General features: G+C 37.5%; 1 protein-coding gene across 1 annotated transcript in view; it reads left to right on the forward strand.

Moving 5' to 3' along the window:
• SUCLG2 (succinate-CoA ligase GDP-forming subunit beta) overlaps positions 1 to 16,264 on the forward strand; it is a 275,148-nt gene that overhangs the window by 154,900 nt on the left and 103,984 nt on the right. The window contains exons 7-9 of the mRNA NM_001034639.1: positions 1,012 to 1,108; positions 12,618 to 12,779; positions 15,131 to 15,273. Coding sequence (NP_001029811.1) covers positions 1,012 to 1,108; positions 12,618 to 12,779; positions 15,131 to 15,273 — 402 coding nt within the window. The remainder of the gene's footprint in view (positions 1 to 1,011; positions 1,109 to 12,617; positions 12,780 to 15,130; positions 15,274 to 16,264) is intronic.

Here is a 16,264-nt window from a genome sequence, read left to right on the forward strand (position 1 = left end):
CTTGAAAACCCAGCGTACAAGTGTCAGCTCCCCTGATAAATAGAGTAGAGATGGGGAAAAACTGAAAAGAAATCTGAGGGCAAATAATGCAGAATGGGAACCATGAAAAAAAAAATGTGGAAATGGGGAAAGCATGGCTGGGAAATAAGTTGGAGCTAAGAATAAGACTAAACCCCAACATTCAGCCTTGATTGCACATTACACAGTCTCACTTTGCTGTGTTAACGGTGAACAGGCTGTGTTTACTGCAGGTGCGAGCTTTCCTGGGTGCTGTCACACCTCATTTGTGATCCTCCCCCTAGCCTCAGATCACATAGTGCCAGCCTGCTGTGACATGAGCAATTAATAAATGTTGGTTGAAAAGAATGAATGAGCGAGTGAATTTCAAGCAGAGTGAGAAAAATGAAGTTAGGGTACAACACCAGGGAAACTGTTGAATATTCTGGTTCTTTGTGGCTTATGCCTTTGGGACAAACTGTTTTCAGTTTGAATTGTGCTATTCTTTAAGTGTACTGTTTAGGTCTTCCATCTTCTTGTTTTGTAACCATTTCCAATAGATACTCAGTAACTGTTGTTTCGCAGATTATAGGTTTGGATTGATGAATATGATAACAGTTTATTCAAGCATAATAAGGAAAAACTCGTCGTTAAAAACTCTCGAAATCATGTTTACCTTTTACTTAAATGGAGTTTGTTTGTATTAGTAATTGTAGCTCATATTGCAGTGTAGCTCAGCTAATAGGGACATGATAATTTTCAAAAAGATTCACAACATTTTTTGGGCATATTGAAAATATTTTGTTTCTTGATGATGATCTTTTCTACTGTCTGGAGGACAGTTGAACAATTCCTTCTAATGAATAGCAGTAGAAATTAAAATAGTTATGCTTCTCTTTTTTTCCCTTCAGAAAACCTAACTGAAAATAGCTTGTTATTTTTAAGATTTCATTAATGTAGCAAAATAATTTTTTTCTACTTTTATGAAATTTCATTTCACTTGATCACATTTAGGCTGCAGATCAAATTAAGAAGCTGTACAATCTCTTCCTGAAAATTGATGCTACTCAGGTGGAAGTGAATCCCTTTGGTGAAACTCCAGAAGGACAAGGTAAGAGAAAAAGAGAGAGAGAAAAAATGAATGAATATAATTATTTATGCAAACTATAAACTATACAAAAGACTATAGAGCAGCCTTGCATTAATTCTTTCAGTAATTTAATTCCTGCCATAGTTTCAAATGCTCCCATGATGCAATTGAACATATTAGCACTTGAATTTGTAGTCAAATGCCAAGCCTCACGGGAAGTTATTTCTTATTTTATTTAGAAACATCCATCTACCATCATCCCATAGTTTTCAGGTCCCTCCTTGTTGCTCTGATGGTAAAGATTTAGGTGTGAACAGGAGCCACAGTGCTTGGGTGTGATGAATACACCTGCTTTTATGGAACTGGAACTTTTTAGTTTCAGTTTTTAGTTTCTCCAAATCTGCATATAATTTCACATTGTGTCTTCTACTGAAGTTATGTCATCATGGTAGAATCTCTAATGCCCCATCATCGATCTCTTTCACCCTCCTTGGTTAGCAGCTTTTACTTCAGGTGGGAAGAGACTTTTTGTGGGGAAGGTTTTATCTTTTCACTGGGTACTTGTGAATCAGTAACTCTCTTACATGTCAGCACCTACCACAAATGCACTGTCTTGCATACAGCAAGTATTCAGTAAGGTCTTATTAATTTGAGAGCAAAAGCTTAAAGATATGCATGTTTAGGGTCGGAGGTAGAATATCAAGGGAATAGGATAGTGTTACCAAACTGTACTGGTAAATTCCAGGAACCTTGCCTTTTTAAATTATATCTCAACCCCATTTCTTACTTCTTGCTTAGCGTATTGTGGGCCACCAGTAACTAAGGATTTACTACTGGACTGATAAATACCCATTATGTGCAAATATAAATAAGTTTTAGACCAGTGGGATGGTACAATGCTTTTTCTCTAGTATATTTCAGAGACTATATAGTCAGAGTCAGAAAATCTAAAATATCACGTCCCTGAAACCTAGAGAGGCCTGGGATTGCCATGCTCTAGCCACGTACATGGGCTAAGCCTCAGGGAATTTTTTGTTTTTGTTTGTAAATCCAAAACAGTGAGTAAAAACATGATAACCTACCTCTCTTGTAGGGCAGTTTTCAAAGTGAGGTGACTGATGATTGTGTAATAAGCATCCAGTTTCAGACACAAAATAGGCTAGTCCCACCCATTCATAAAATAAAGTTGTTGTTCTCAAGTAGTATAAAAGTAGTCCAGCAAAGGTATAGATTTTATATTTTTATCTATTTATTTTTGTTTTGTTTGTATATCTTTGAAGGTTTCAAATTAGGATAGGCAAAGAGCTCATGTTTAAGAAGCCATTGAAATGAATGTTTCATGGCTTACACAAGTGACTGCTAGATAAAATTTTGCTGCTGGTAGTTTATAAGCAAACTACCTGTATAATTAAATATTTTAAAAATTGCTTTTGACTGTAAAATAATCAGTATTTTCTAGAGAGAGGGTAAGAAAATTGTTTCTTGATCTCATACATCCTGTGCTGTGATAAATGTACGTGTCTTCTTTTTTATCATTTAACATAATCCTGCAGAGTTAGGAGTTGTTATCCCATTTTATAGAATACTGAAAAATGAATTTGTTTCCTCCAAGGGCAGCTAGATACTGGAGCTGGGATTCAAACCCTTGTCTTTCGTAGTCTGGTATGCATGTTGATTCTGATATGCCAAACTAACTTATGGTGACCTGCTTTCTTTTCTTCTCTGTTTTTTCCTTCTTAAGCTATTAATTTACTTTAATCAGAGTGATCTAGAAATAGTCTCCAGTTTGAGAGTATCAGTTAAAAATTCATGCCGCATTGAGTGGCTGATAATTAAATCCAAGAGAGGAAGGTCACTCTAAGTCCTTAAAGGTCATACATATATTGCTTTTTAAGCTAATATGCATAAGCAACCTGGTTATTTCATAGTAACAAAAAATGGGAATTGAGCCACAGAATGGGATAAAAATGGTATTTTCATTTAACCCTTTGGGAAGCTGTCAGTCACAAAACGGTTTGCAGCAGGGAAGAGGGATATGAGAACCTTTTCCTAGAGAATGTTTGTAAAACCTCATGAAATCTGAAGTTTTCTTTTTAATTATTAAGAGAAAGTATAATTATTGAGCTTCTTTGAAGGAATCCCCATAAAATACATTCCATGTATACAGTGCATTAAAACATAAGTCTTATATGATATTTTTAACAGGAAAGTTTAGCTGTTAATTTGTTCATTGTACCATAAAGGTTCAGCTATTGAATTATAATCACAATTAAATGAATGTGTTGGCCTATAACTCTGAGCAGTAGTCAAATTAAACCCAATTAGGAAACATTGATTACTGACCAAATGTACAAATTAACTTCATCATTGTCACAGTTCCCTAAAACTTTCCTTTATTTAGGAGCTATAAAAGCAGTCATATATATTTTAGCAATATTGACAATATTTATAATCAGAATACTTAAAAGTTTTCCTTTTAGATCAATAATAGGAAAATATATAGCAACCACTAATGCTGAAGAAGCTGAATGGTTCTGTGAAAATCTACAAGATCTCCTAGAACTAACAAAAAAAGATGTCTTTTTCATCCTATGGGACTGGAATGCTAAAGTAGGAAGTCAAGATAACTGGAGTAACAGGCAAGTTTGGTCTTGGAGTACAAAAAGAAGCAGGTCAAAAGCTAACAGTTTTGCCAAGAGAACACACTGGGCATAGCAAACACCCTCTTCCAGCAAACAAGAGATGACTCTGCACATGGACATCACCAGATGGTCAATACCAAAATCAGATTGATTATATTCTTTGTAGCCAAAGTTGAAGAGGCTCTATACAGTCAGCAAAAACGTGGCGGGGAGCTGACTGTGGCTTAGATTGTGAACTTCTGATTGCAAAATTCAGACTTAAGTTGAAGAAAGTAGGGAAAACCACTAGTCCGTTCAGGTATGACCTAAATCAAATCCCTTATGATTATACAGTGGAAGTGAGAAATAGATTCAGAGGATTAGATCTGATAGACAGAGTGCTTGAAGAACTATGGATGGAGGTTCAGAACATTGTACAGCAGGTAGTGACCAGAACCATCCCCAAGAAAAAGAAATGCAAAAAGGCAAAATGGTTGCTTGAGGAGGTATTACAAATAGCTGAGAAAAGAAGAGAAGCAAAAGGCAAAAAGGAAAGGAAAGATACATTCATCTCAATGCAGAGTTCCAAAGAACAGCAAGGAGAGATAAGAAACACTTCCTAAGTAAACAATATAAAGAAATAAAGGAAAACAGTAGAATGAGAAAGACTAGAGATCTCTTCAGGGCTTCCCAGGTGGCTCAGGGGTAAAGAATCTGCCTGCAATGCAGAAGACACAGAAAATGCCATGGGTTCAATACATAGATTGGGAAGATTCCCTGGAGGAGGGTAATGGCAACCCATTCCAGTATTCTTACCTTGGAGAATCCCATGGACAGAAAAGCCTGGCAGGCTGCAGTCCATAGGGTCCCGCAGAGTCAGTCATGACTGAAGTGACTGAGCATAAGAGTGAGAGATCTCTTCAAGAAAATTAGAGATGCCAGGGGAACATTTCATGGAAAAATGGCCACAATGAAGGACAGAAATGGTATAGAAGCAGAAGATATTAAGAAGAGGTGGCAAGAATACACAGAAGAACTATGCAAAAAAGATCTTCATGACCCCGATAACCACAGTGGTGTGATCATTCACCTAGAGCCAGACATCCTGGAATGTGGAGTCAGGTGGGTCTTAGGAAGCATCACTACGAACAAAACTAGTGGAGGTGATGGAATTCCTTCTGAGCTATTTCAAATCCTAAAAGATGATGCTGTGAAAGTGCTGCACTCAATATGCCAGCAAATTTGGAAAACTCAGCAACGGCCACAGGACTGGAAAAGATCAGTTTTGATTATAGTCCCAAAGAAGGACACTGCCAAAGAACGTTCAAACTACTGCACAGTTACACTCATTCTCATGTTAGCAAGGTTAGCTCAAAATCCTTCACGTGAGGATTAAACATGCTGGGTTTAGAAGAGGTAGAGGAACCAGAGATCAAACTGCCAACATCCACTGGGTCATATCAAAAAGTTAAGATAATGGCATCCCCATTCCCATCCCTTTATGGCAAATAGATTGGGAAACAATGGAAACAGTGATGGACTTTATTTTGTTTGGCTCCAAAACGCTGCAGACGGTGACTGCAGCCGTGAAATTAAAAGACGCTTGTTCTTTGGAAGGAAAGCTATGACCAACCTAGACAGCATATTAAAAAGCAGAGACTTTGCTGCAACAGGTCTGTCTAGTCAAAGCTATGGTTTTTCCAGTCGTCATGTATGGATGTGAGAGCTGGGCTGTAAAGAAGGTTGAGTGGCAAAGAATTGATGCCTTTGAACTGTGTTGGAGAAGGCTCTTGAGAGTCCCTTGGATTGCAATGAGATAAAGCCAGTGAATCCTAAAGGAAATCAATTCTGAGTATCTATTGGAAGGACTCACGGTGAAGCTGAAGCTCCAATACTTGGCCACCTGATATGAAGAGCTGATTCATTGGAAAAGACCCTGATACTGGGAAAGATTGAAGGCAGGAGTAGAAGGGGATGACAGAGGATGAGATGCTTGGATATCATCACCGACTCAATGGATGTGTTTGAACAAGCTCAGGGAGATGGTGAAGAACAGGGAAGCCTGACGTGCTGTAGTTCTTGGGGTCACAAAGAGTTGGGCATGACTGAGCGACTCAACAACAAGCAAAATATATTACCTTTCCCATTATAACTTTGTGTAACAGTTACTCTTTTAATTTAGAAGTTTAAGAAAGTTGGCATTATACCAAACTTTTTACTTTAAAAATTTTATTTTAAACTTACTTATTGTATAGTTCCTTTGTAAAAACCTTCTTCATTCTTGTCTTACTTGTTGAATATTTTTAAAAAATCCAGGAGACTGGTCCTGTGAATGGTACATAGTGGAATAAATAGCACTGGCCTAGATAATATCTATACTGCTCAGTCTCCTGTGGGGAATTTTTGGTAAGAAGCTCAACATTCAGAAAACGAAGATCATGGCATCCGGTCCCATCACTTCATGGGAAATAGATAGGGAAACAGTGGAAACAGTGTCAGACTTTATTTTTTGGGGGCTCCAAAATCACTGCAGATGGTGACTGCAGCCATGAAATTAAAAGACGCTTACTCCTTGGAAGGAAAGTTAGGACCAACCTAGATAGCATATTCAAAAGCAGAGACATTACTTTGCCAACAAAGGTCCGTCTAGTCAAGGCTATGGTTTTTCCTGTGGTCATGTATGGATGTGAGAGTTGGACTGTGAAAAAGGCTGAGCACCGAAGAATTGATGCTTTTGAACTGTGGTGCTGGAGAAGACTCTTGAGAGTCCCTTGGACTGCAAGGACATCCAACCAGTCCATTCTGAAGGAGATCAGCCCTGGGATTTCTTTGGAAGGAATGATGCTAAAGCTGAAACTCCAGTACTTTGGCCACCTCATGCGAAGAGTTGACTCATTGGAAAAGACTCTGATGCTGGGAGGGATTGGGGGCAGTAGGAGAAGGGGCCGACAGAGGATGAGATGGCTGGATGGTGTCACTGACTCGATAGATGTGAGTCTAAGTGAACTCTGGGAGTTGGTGATGGACAGGGAGGCCTGGCGTGCTGCGATTCATGGGGTCGCAAAGAGTCGGAAACGACTGAGCGACTCAACTGAACTGAATTGACACCCAAAGAATGATTTTTTTTCCAGTGTGATTAATAGTCTGGTTCAAACATCTAAGTTGATACTACTGACTGTAATGTAGTTGTTTAGTGTCCGCTAGTTAGGATTATAATGGTTGTTAGTGACAGAGACCTGCATCAGCCTGATTTTTGTTAAAAAGCCCCCTAAGGATGAGGGTTCTCATTTTACTTGTGTTACAGAGAAGTTTAGGAGTGAACTGGCTAAAGGAATGAAGGGAATCAGGGATTCTCTGCTTGTCCATGGCTGCTTGCTTCTAACTCTGCATCTTTGTCAGCCGGCATCTCTGGAGCTGTCAGTGAAGATGGTTCCCAGTGCCCCTCCTCCTCCTTCCCCAGCCTTTAACAGTCCTTTCAGATGATACTGATTGGTCCTACTTGGGTCCTGCTGGAATCACATGGTGTCAGAAAAAGGCAGTTTCTCTGTGGAAAAAGGACATTGATTCAAAACATGCCTATGAAAATGACTGAAGTTTTCTTGAACTGAAAGCAAGCTATCAATTAAATAGAGAGAAATGGACTATTTTCCTTACTGTCTAATTGCAGTGCCAGATTTTATTCATTAAATCTGTAGCCAGGTAAAAAACAGGGTTTAAAAAAAAATTTACCTATCTTCATTCATTTACTTATTTTGTAAGATACTGTGTGAGTTTATGTCCTATTTCTTTTCACCCCACTTTCAGTCAGATAATGCTGCACATAGACACTTTTCTTTGGTATCTTTAAAACAATGTTTCTCAGTGGCAAGGATGGGCATCTTGTTCCCCAGGGGCTCTTTGGCAACATCTGGACACATTTTTTTTTTTTAACTAAAATATAATTGACATATAACCTTATGTTAGTTTCGAGTATATACCATAATGATTTGATATATATCTGTGTGTGTATCTCTTTAGCCAAATGATCACCACAGTGAATCTAGTTAGCATCCATTTTTGCTTGTTACAACTTGGAATGTGTGATGTTACTTGCTTCTAGAGGCCAGGGATGCTACTAAACATCATACATGGCACAGAGCTGTCTCCCTCATCAGAAAATGATCTCACTCAATATGTCAGTAGTCCTGAGATTAAGGATTCCTGCTTTAAGGCATTTTCATCAGTTGGAGACCAAATTCATTCACTGAGCTAAAGAAATTAAATCCAGTTTAAACTGAGACTCTCTGGCCAAGATTCTATGGGAATTAAGGCTGGGTGATCCAAAGTTAAATGGCATATCAAATTCCTTTCTTTCTTCAGATTAATTTCCCTAAATAACTACCCTGTTGCTCTGTGCCCATGTTGTTGGTGGGTGTTTCTCTGTATTTCTCTCTTTATACATAACTCTATTTTCGAGAACATTCTCAGTTCTTTACCTCCCTCTGAAGTTCCCTCCCGCCTAGTATCTATTTTTCTCCTTTCACAGCAACTAAAGAAAAGTTCTCAAAAAGTATACAACTCCTCAAACAGTAACATTTAACAGAAAGTGGGACTAATTGGGAAGTATCAGCGTTTTAAGGCCATCTTGGCAAAGTGCATTTCTGTAGCACGTATGGTTATTTATCATAAATGAAATTCAGTACATTGCTGAAGACAAGTTATTTTTCAAACTAATTATGAAAGTCTTATTTCCTGTTGTGTTTATGTTTCTTTTATGTGTGAATCTTCCCCTCTTAAATGTATTTTTCTTTTGTTTAATTCTGTGGCACATTCTTCTGTTAAAACTCTAGGGTCAGAGGCCAATAACTGCCAGTCACGTTGTTCATTGAGGTTGTTGAATTAGCAGCTCACGGGATCTCACACCATTAAACAAAACGACAAAAACACTCTATGAATATAAGTACAGCAGCTTTCTTTGATATTCGTTCAGAAGGAAAATTCATTTGTATAATCTATCAAGCATGTAACCATGTGCTTTTGATGGTGAAAATTGTTTTATAAATATTAATAGGTGTGTTTTTTCACCCACTTTGTACATAGAATGGCCTTTGTTCAAGTTGAATTTTCTATAGAATTGAAGTGTTATTAATGTGATATTGAAAATCTTAATGTCTGAACCAAGCTCAGCATCTCCAAATATATATTTTACCATAGTGTATTGTCTTATTAAATGAAAAAGCCAAGGTCTGAGCAAGGAAGTTTATTTTATTGTGCTCTTATTGACATAAACAATACATTTTTAATCCACCAGTTCTGAACGTGTTCTTGGAGGAGGTCTTACAGGGGGAAATTAGCATATACGTGTCAATCAGTGTTCAGGGATTGATCTGTTCCTTTTGTGCAAGCTGCAGGTTTTGGTTTGTTTGTTTTACTTTTTTGTTTTCACTTTACTGTGATGCACTTTTCTAAGTTTCTCTCTCACTAATATATATATAATACCTGTGTCTATTTTTTCAGTTGTTAAAGTAGGATATGGATGTGATGCAAACTGGAGCTTTGCTGGGAGTGGCAACCTGTTTCTGTAAAGTGACAGTAAATACTAGGGGGTTTGGTGGCATTATAGTCTCTATTGCAGCCACTCATCTCTATACTGTTGTTTTGGGACAGCAACCAGAGAGGTATGTAAATGAATGGTTATGACCGAATAACAGTAAAACTGTGGTTACAAAAACAGGCAGTGAGCTGGTCTAAGGGCTATACTCTACCCGCCCCCTCCGACTTAGAGTCTCACTTGGGGTTTTTTATACCCATCTATAACCACCCTGACCTTATGCAAATGCGTGGTGTGATTCAAGCATCACCAAGTCATCTCTTTCAACATCGCCCTTGAAGAAAAATCTTCTCTGTCAGTTCCAAAGCCTGGAATGCCAACCATTAAAATTTTTCCTGTAGGAAAAGGTAATCTGTATATGTGTAAACTCCAGTAGGCATTAGTTTAGATTTACTCTGAACCAAAGTCTAGGATTATAAGGGAAAGGAACAAGTACAGGTCATTTTCAGTGATAGGAAGAGAAGAGAATCCTATATCCTGGGCCCTAAGGACCTGTCCTGTTTCTGAAGCCCCAAGAAAGCACTGTGCATATAGAAGATGGCAGTGGTAATAATAAAAATCACTAGTAAGTGCCAGCTGTTAGTGAGGCTAAGTGCTTGCATGCATCCTGCCCTTCGAGCAGCACAAGGCAGTAGAAAATGCTCTGGTCCCACTTGATTGACAAGACCACTGGACTTAAGAGAGACAGTGGCTCCCTGGTTAGGAAGTACGATGGTTGTAATTCCTCCCCAGGTGTTTTTGATACCAGAGTCTACATTAAGTGGTCAAGTTCAAGGGAAAACTTCAAATGAGGTAACATTATAAACAGAGATTGTTAGGCTGGAAAGCACTTTGTATGTTTGGGACCGTTTTAAAAATACTAAGCAGATTTAACAAATATGTGTCTAACAGACTCCATGTACCTCAAAGGCCTTATTTTCCCTCTGCCACCACCCTCCCCAGAAAAAATTTAGGTATTAATGATGGCAGTTCAATTTTGGTTATCTTTCTTTACTCTTAAGTTGCTTTATTTGCTTTCTGTTTGTGTAGTGTTTTTAACTTCTAAAAGCACTTGAACATATATACATTTGACCTAATTATGTTGTTTACTTTTCTCTAAAGAGAGAGAATGTTTGGCAAGGGCCCATACACCTTTTTCTTACCTACAGATAACCCTGTCATCCCGCTGTCACTATCTTTAAGTTCTTGGTTAACTCTAAAGTTCTCTCAAGGTGGTCCTCAAACAGTGAACTCATTTCTCTACTAGGCATACATGCCATACAGGAAAAAGAGACTTGAAAATCTGACTTTGCAGACATTTAGCTGAGACTGCTTTCTGAGCTTTGCATACATCCCTATTAATTATACTCTCAAGTAGCTTGTAGTCTTTGCAAGGAGCAAAGATCAGCCTGGACCTATTTTGATATAATAGTTTATTGATCTTGACCAAGAATTCTTTTATTTGAAACTCTTCACTTAGGAAGTCAATTTCATAGCATTTGCCCATTAATTCTGAACATATTTGTTCCAAGTAATCTTGACAATGAGTAATGGAGGAGCTAAAATTGCTAATAAATTAATTAAAGTATGTTTATAAACCCAGTGGAAAGCCAACAGTGACATTGCTTTCCTACTGATTGTTATACAAGTCATTAATTGCTAAGACAATGCTACTGTAGCAAGCAGAGAACATTGGCCTGTTCCTTTGCTAACTAGAATCCTGTCATTCAGATTTCTGGAAAGTAATTACTCATTCGCTCTGTATATTCATAGTGTGTGGGTAAAGTGGTTGGACATTTTGTGGGAAGACAAAGAACTCAGGCAGATATTAAATTCCATATAAGATTGTCCCTTGTCAGTCATTGCTACTTTAAGTACTTTGTGGTTTGGACTTTTATTTATGCTGAGAATTCTTCATTGTTAATATGCCAGTTTTGCACAGATTTGTACCAAAATCCTCACTTACTGAGGTAAAGAGACTTAAAAAAAAAAACCCTCTCTCTGGGGTCTTTAACTCCAGGATGCTACAAGATAACGATATTTTCTTTTCAGAAGAAGCAGGTGGTATTAACAAACCATGGTCATTACTTTCCAGTGAAATGCACATAGGTGATTGTTTTGCTGAAAAGACTTAGGTGCCTATGAGTAGTGCTGGTGGAGAACGAATAATATGTAAATTCATGGTCATAGATCCCTGCCTGTCAATATCCCAAGTGAAGTAAAAGATTATTATGGAGTATCATCCTAGACAATAATTTCTGCTCTAAAGGATGTAATAAAAGAGATCAGATCCAAGACACCAGAATGCCACCTCTCCCCACCACAGTAGCTCCCTGATTGCACATGTGGAAGATCTACAAGTCAAGGAAAACTATCTGTGGTCCAGTCCTGTCACTGAGTGAGTTTCACTGTGTCCAGGGCTCCTCTCCAGTAGGAGAGTTAGAGATTCCTGCTGGCACCAGTGGGTGGAGACCGTGGTGCTAATAACGCCTGGCAGCCTTCCATTGTTACAGACCAGTCTTGGCCGCTTAATGTTTTGTAACTTGAATCACAAGAATCATAAGATGGTCCTGCTCACATCAAGATCATGGTATGCTTTTATCAGACCCCAGAGTAAGTCTATCAGCAGTCTGGGGATTGTCTTTTTCTACTTTTCAAATAAGAAAACTGAGGTCCAGCAAGAAAGTAGGTTATTTTTATCAAGGTTACAGAGTTAGTTAAGGATCAAATAAGTTAAAAAATCTAATGTTTCTGACTTGGCATTCTTTCCACCAAATCTTCTAGACATATTAGTGAGGATAGTGACTAAATAAAAACGTCATCTTGCAACATCAGAAGAAGGCTGTAGGAGGATAGCAATATTAAGCATTATTGTCTAGTCTCTCTTTGTATTGACAGGAAAGGTTAACTACTAAAAATAGGAACTGTAATAAAAATTTCAAATCAAAGCTATATTTAGCTATGCCAGTGTGTAGCTTTTAAAGAGTGATGGCAACTTATATTGTCATTTCATAGAAACCAACAGATAAAAATTATTATGCTTTTTATTAGAATGTAAGTCCCTTGAAAACAGGGATCGTGTCATATTTGTCTTTGTAGCCTTAAACTTTAAAGATAAAGCCTTAACAGCATCTTCTGTCTGAAGCTTGAGAAAAAATGACAGTATTCGATTTTATTTCTCTTGCACTTTTCAGCCTGGAGAACTTATTGGATTGGCCAAAAAGTTCATTTGAGCCTTTCTGTTACATCTGACAGAAAAACTTGAATGAATTTTTTGGCCAACCCAATAATTTATAGATCCTTAGGAGATATTTAGGTATGTTTGTGTTTTCTTTATTAGTTGTCTGTTTTGATGCCAAGATAAACTTTGATGACAACGCAGAATTCCGACAAAAGGATATATTTGCTATGGATGACAAATCAGAGAATGAGCCCATTGAAAATGAAGCTGCCAGATATGATCTAAAATACATAGGACTGGATGGGAACATTGCCTGTTTTGGTAAGAAAGCATTATATCAATATAATAATTTGTGAATTTTTGCAGAGTTTAGAGACCTCTGGTTTCTAAAATGTTATTTCCCAATTGCAAGTGAACATATGAGATTTTTGTAGCCAAAAACTCTTAAAAAAAACCCAAAATTTCTTTCAAAAGTTCATTTTGGCCTGTGGTCACTGGTTTCAGGTAGGGTTTCTCACTTCTTGCCCTATGGACATTTTGGGTGGGATAATTCTTCGCTGTCAGGCTCTTTCCTTTGCTGCATTGTCACCAGTTGTGGCAATCCAAAATGTCTCCAGACATTACCTTCTGGTAAGCACAGTCACCCCAGTTCAGGACCAGTATTTTAAAGCATCTCAGTTAAATTTTGACTACTAAAAGTCAGAACCTTTGCTGAAATTTGTGTTTAAAATATATTGCTTTCTTAGAGGAAGTTGAAGAGAATGCATGCTTTAATCATTATACTAAAGTTTGAGGTTCTGTGAAAACCAAATGATCAAATGTTTACTCCATTATGTCAGCTTATTAATAAGACAATTGATTTTATCATAGTCATTTAAATTTGTGATACTGGCTTATTAACAGAGATAAGAATGAGTCTAAAGAGGCAATACAATTTCTGTTATTGTCCACAGCATATAATACTGAGATTTATACGCTTCTATGTTTCTGGTGGAATCAATTCATTGCACTTGAAACAGAGGTCTCAATCTTAATGGAATTAAAATAAAAAAGATTTGTAGCTCATTAAACCAACAGTATCATTATATTCAGAACTGAACAGACCTAATCTAGTAGTTTGCTGTTCATACAGTAGAAAATGACATCCAATTACAAGTGATACCAAAAGCTCTTTCTGTATATTGGAGCAAAAACTCTCATGTACTAGATCACTCACATTATTCTTATCTTGATAAGCTAATATGCTCTCAATATTTGTAGGCATTTAGAAAGGGGAAAGATTTAATGATGTGTTTAGAGCAAATTAAATGCATATTCTTTGTAGCCTCTGTGGAAGTATGCATGATTTGGTCAAGGTGGCAGTCTCAAAAGGTAGGATTAATACATTTCACATTGTTTTAAGATCATATATAAATTTTTATATTAGTTGTCCCAGGCTTAGTTAGTCACAGTTCACAGGCATTATCTGAGAAATACAGTCAGAAAACGTGAAAGGTACTTTACCTGGAGAGTTTCTATAATGTTCAGGAGACTTGTGTGTGTGTGTGTGGGGGGGGAGGACTTTCTAACTAAGGAAAATAATTTCCTATAATTATGCATAGGAAGCAAAAGAAGTGCAATTGATCAATAAAACTTAGCTCTGGAAAATAAGAATTTTGATGTTAAAACTCCTTTTTTTATTTTAAAGAAAGCTTCTAGGATGTTGGCGTATTTTAGTTTAATGATCAGGTTGCTAGTGAACATTTCTTACATTAATTTGAAACAGTAACAGTGGTTAGGAATATTGTTTTGATGCTGTCACTTGTTCATTTGTTTTCTTCGTTTCTCCAGAGAACACATAATCATGCATAGTTGCACTGAGTGTAAAAAAGTATTTCAGTCCTATTGAAGTTGGAACCCCTATGGTTCAACCCCCCGAGGGATGCCACATTCAAAGGAGCGTATTCACAGCAAGCAAAAATGGAAAAAAATCACGTTCTTTACTCAAATCTCTTAAAGAATATTAAAAATGATGTAATTCATAGGGCTCTAGCAACTTTTTATAGCCTTTTCTCTCTCTCCCAAATCTCTTAAACTTTATACTGTCTAGAATCTAAAACTCTTCCCTTTACTGCTGCTGCTGCTGCTAAGTTGCTTCAGTTGTGTCCGACTCTGTGCAACCCCATAGATGGCAGCCCAACAGGCTCCCCCCGTCCCTGGGATTCTCCAGGCAAGAACACTGGAGTGGGTTGCCATTTCCTTCTCCAATGCATGAAAGTGAAAAGTGAAAGTGAAGTCGCTCAGTCGTGTCCGACTCCTAGTGACCCCATGGACTGCAGCCTACCAGGCTCCTCTACCCATGGGATTTTCCAGGCAAGAGTACTGGAGTGAGGTAGTCCAGATTTACTGCTTACTGAATGAAGCTTTTCCCTTTGTCTTTCCCAGATTGATTTAACTTCTCAATAAATCCTTCTCCCCATTCCTGGGTATTTTTTGTTTATTCTTTGTACATTTTCTGTTTCTGTATTTTTAAAGTCTATGAATTTCTCTGGTTGAATAGAATGTCAGGTAGGCTGGAAACTGGCTTATTAATGTCAGGTTTCTCTTTTAGTAATATGGAGAAGGGCCAAAGTTTATGCACCCTTTGATGTTGCTATATTTATCTTGTCTTGTGTACCATTTGCATTTCACAGTTAATGGTGCTGGACTCGCCATGGCTACCTGTGACATCATTTTCCTGAATGGTGGGAAGCCAGCCAACTTTTTGGATCTTGGTGGTGGTGTAAAGGAATCTCAAGTATATCAAGCATTCAAATTACTCACAGCTGATCCTAAGGTAACTTCTGTTTTTGTAGGAGAGGTTTCATGGTGTAATGATTTCTCACCATAACGATCTGCCTTGTTCCTGATGCTGAGGATTAATAAGCCAGCACATGTATAATACTTTCCAGCCCCAGGTGCAAATACTGCCTTATATCACACTGGAATTCATGATGGCTTAAATCATCTGGGTAAAAGGCTTATAAGTACCCCTAGGATCTTACTTCAGGGCCTTTGTTTATAAAGTTCTGAGAGGTGGAAGGAAATTTTTTTAAAGTGTCATGCAAATAAAGAAATATTGGTTGACATGAAATATTTTTTGTGTGTACTTAACAATGAAGTGATTAGTTCTATGCTTATGTGAATTAGAAAGGACTGAGTCTCAGATTCCTTCCTCAAAGGTGCTGAGGTATTATAAGATTAAGACAGAAGAAAATTACAGGGTTATAATATTATGTATTACTGGGAAATGATGACCTCACATCCTTCTATATGCTTTTTAATTTTCATCTCTAATGATTACACATCTCATGTGTTACAGCTTGTAACATATGCTCTAAGTACATATAATGTTATTCCATGGGCATCCTTTCTTCTTAACTAGAATGTAGCTGTCTTGCTAGGTGCATAGTAGGTACTTGGTAAATACTTAATCAGTTCAAAGACCAGTATGATTTGCATCCATTGTAGCTATTCAGTTGTCTGTGATAAGATTTAGGTAGATATCATTATATAGAAAGGCTAATATTTTTTGAATATGTATTCAAATGTTGTCTGAACTTAATATGGAAACTTCCCATTCATAAGTAGACTGGCATTTTGGGCCTCCTGTGTATACAGTTTTGTCTTAGGTTAGTGGTATGCTTGTCTGTTTTCATTATGACTTAGTTGGTAACCTTACATTTTTGTTAAATCTTTTTCTTATAGTTAGCACACACACACATAAAATGGTTAAACATTATCAGTAACTTATCTGCATTTCTGCACTGCTGTTCAGAAATAGCAAA

This window comes from Bos taurus, chromosome 22, assembly GCF_002263795.3.
Source record: "Bos taurus isolate L1 Dominette 01449 registration number 42190680 breed Hereford chromosome 22, ARS-UCD2.0, whole genome shotgun sequence".
Taxonomy (NCBI): Eukaryota; Metazoa; Chordata; class Mammalia; order Artiodactyla; family Bovidae; genus Bos; species Bos taurus.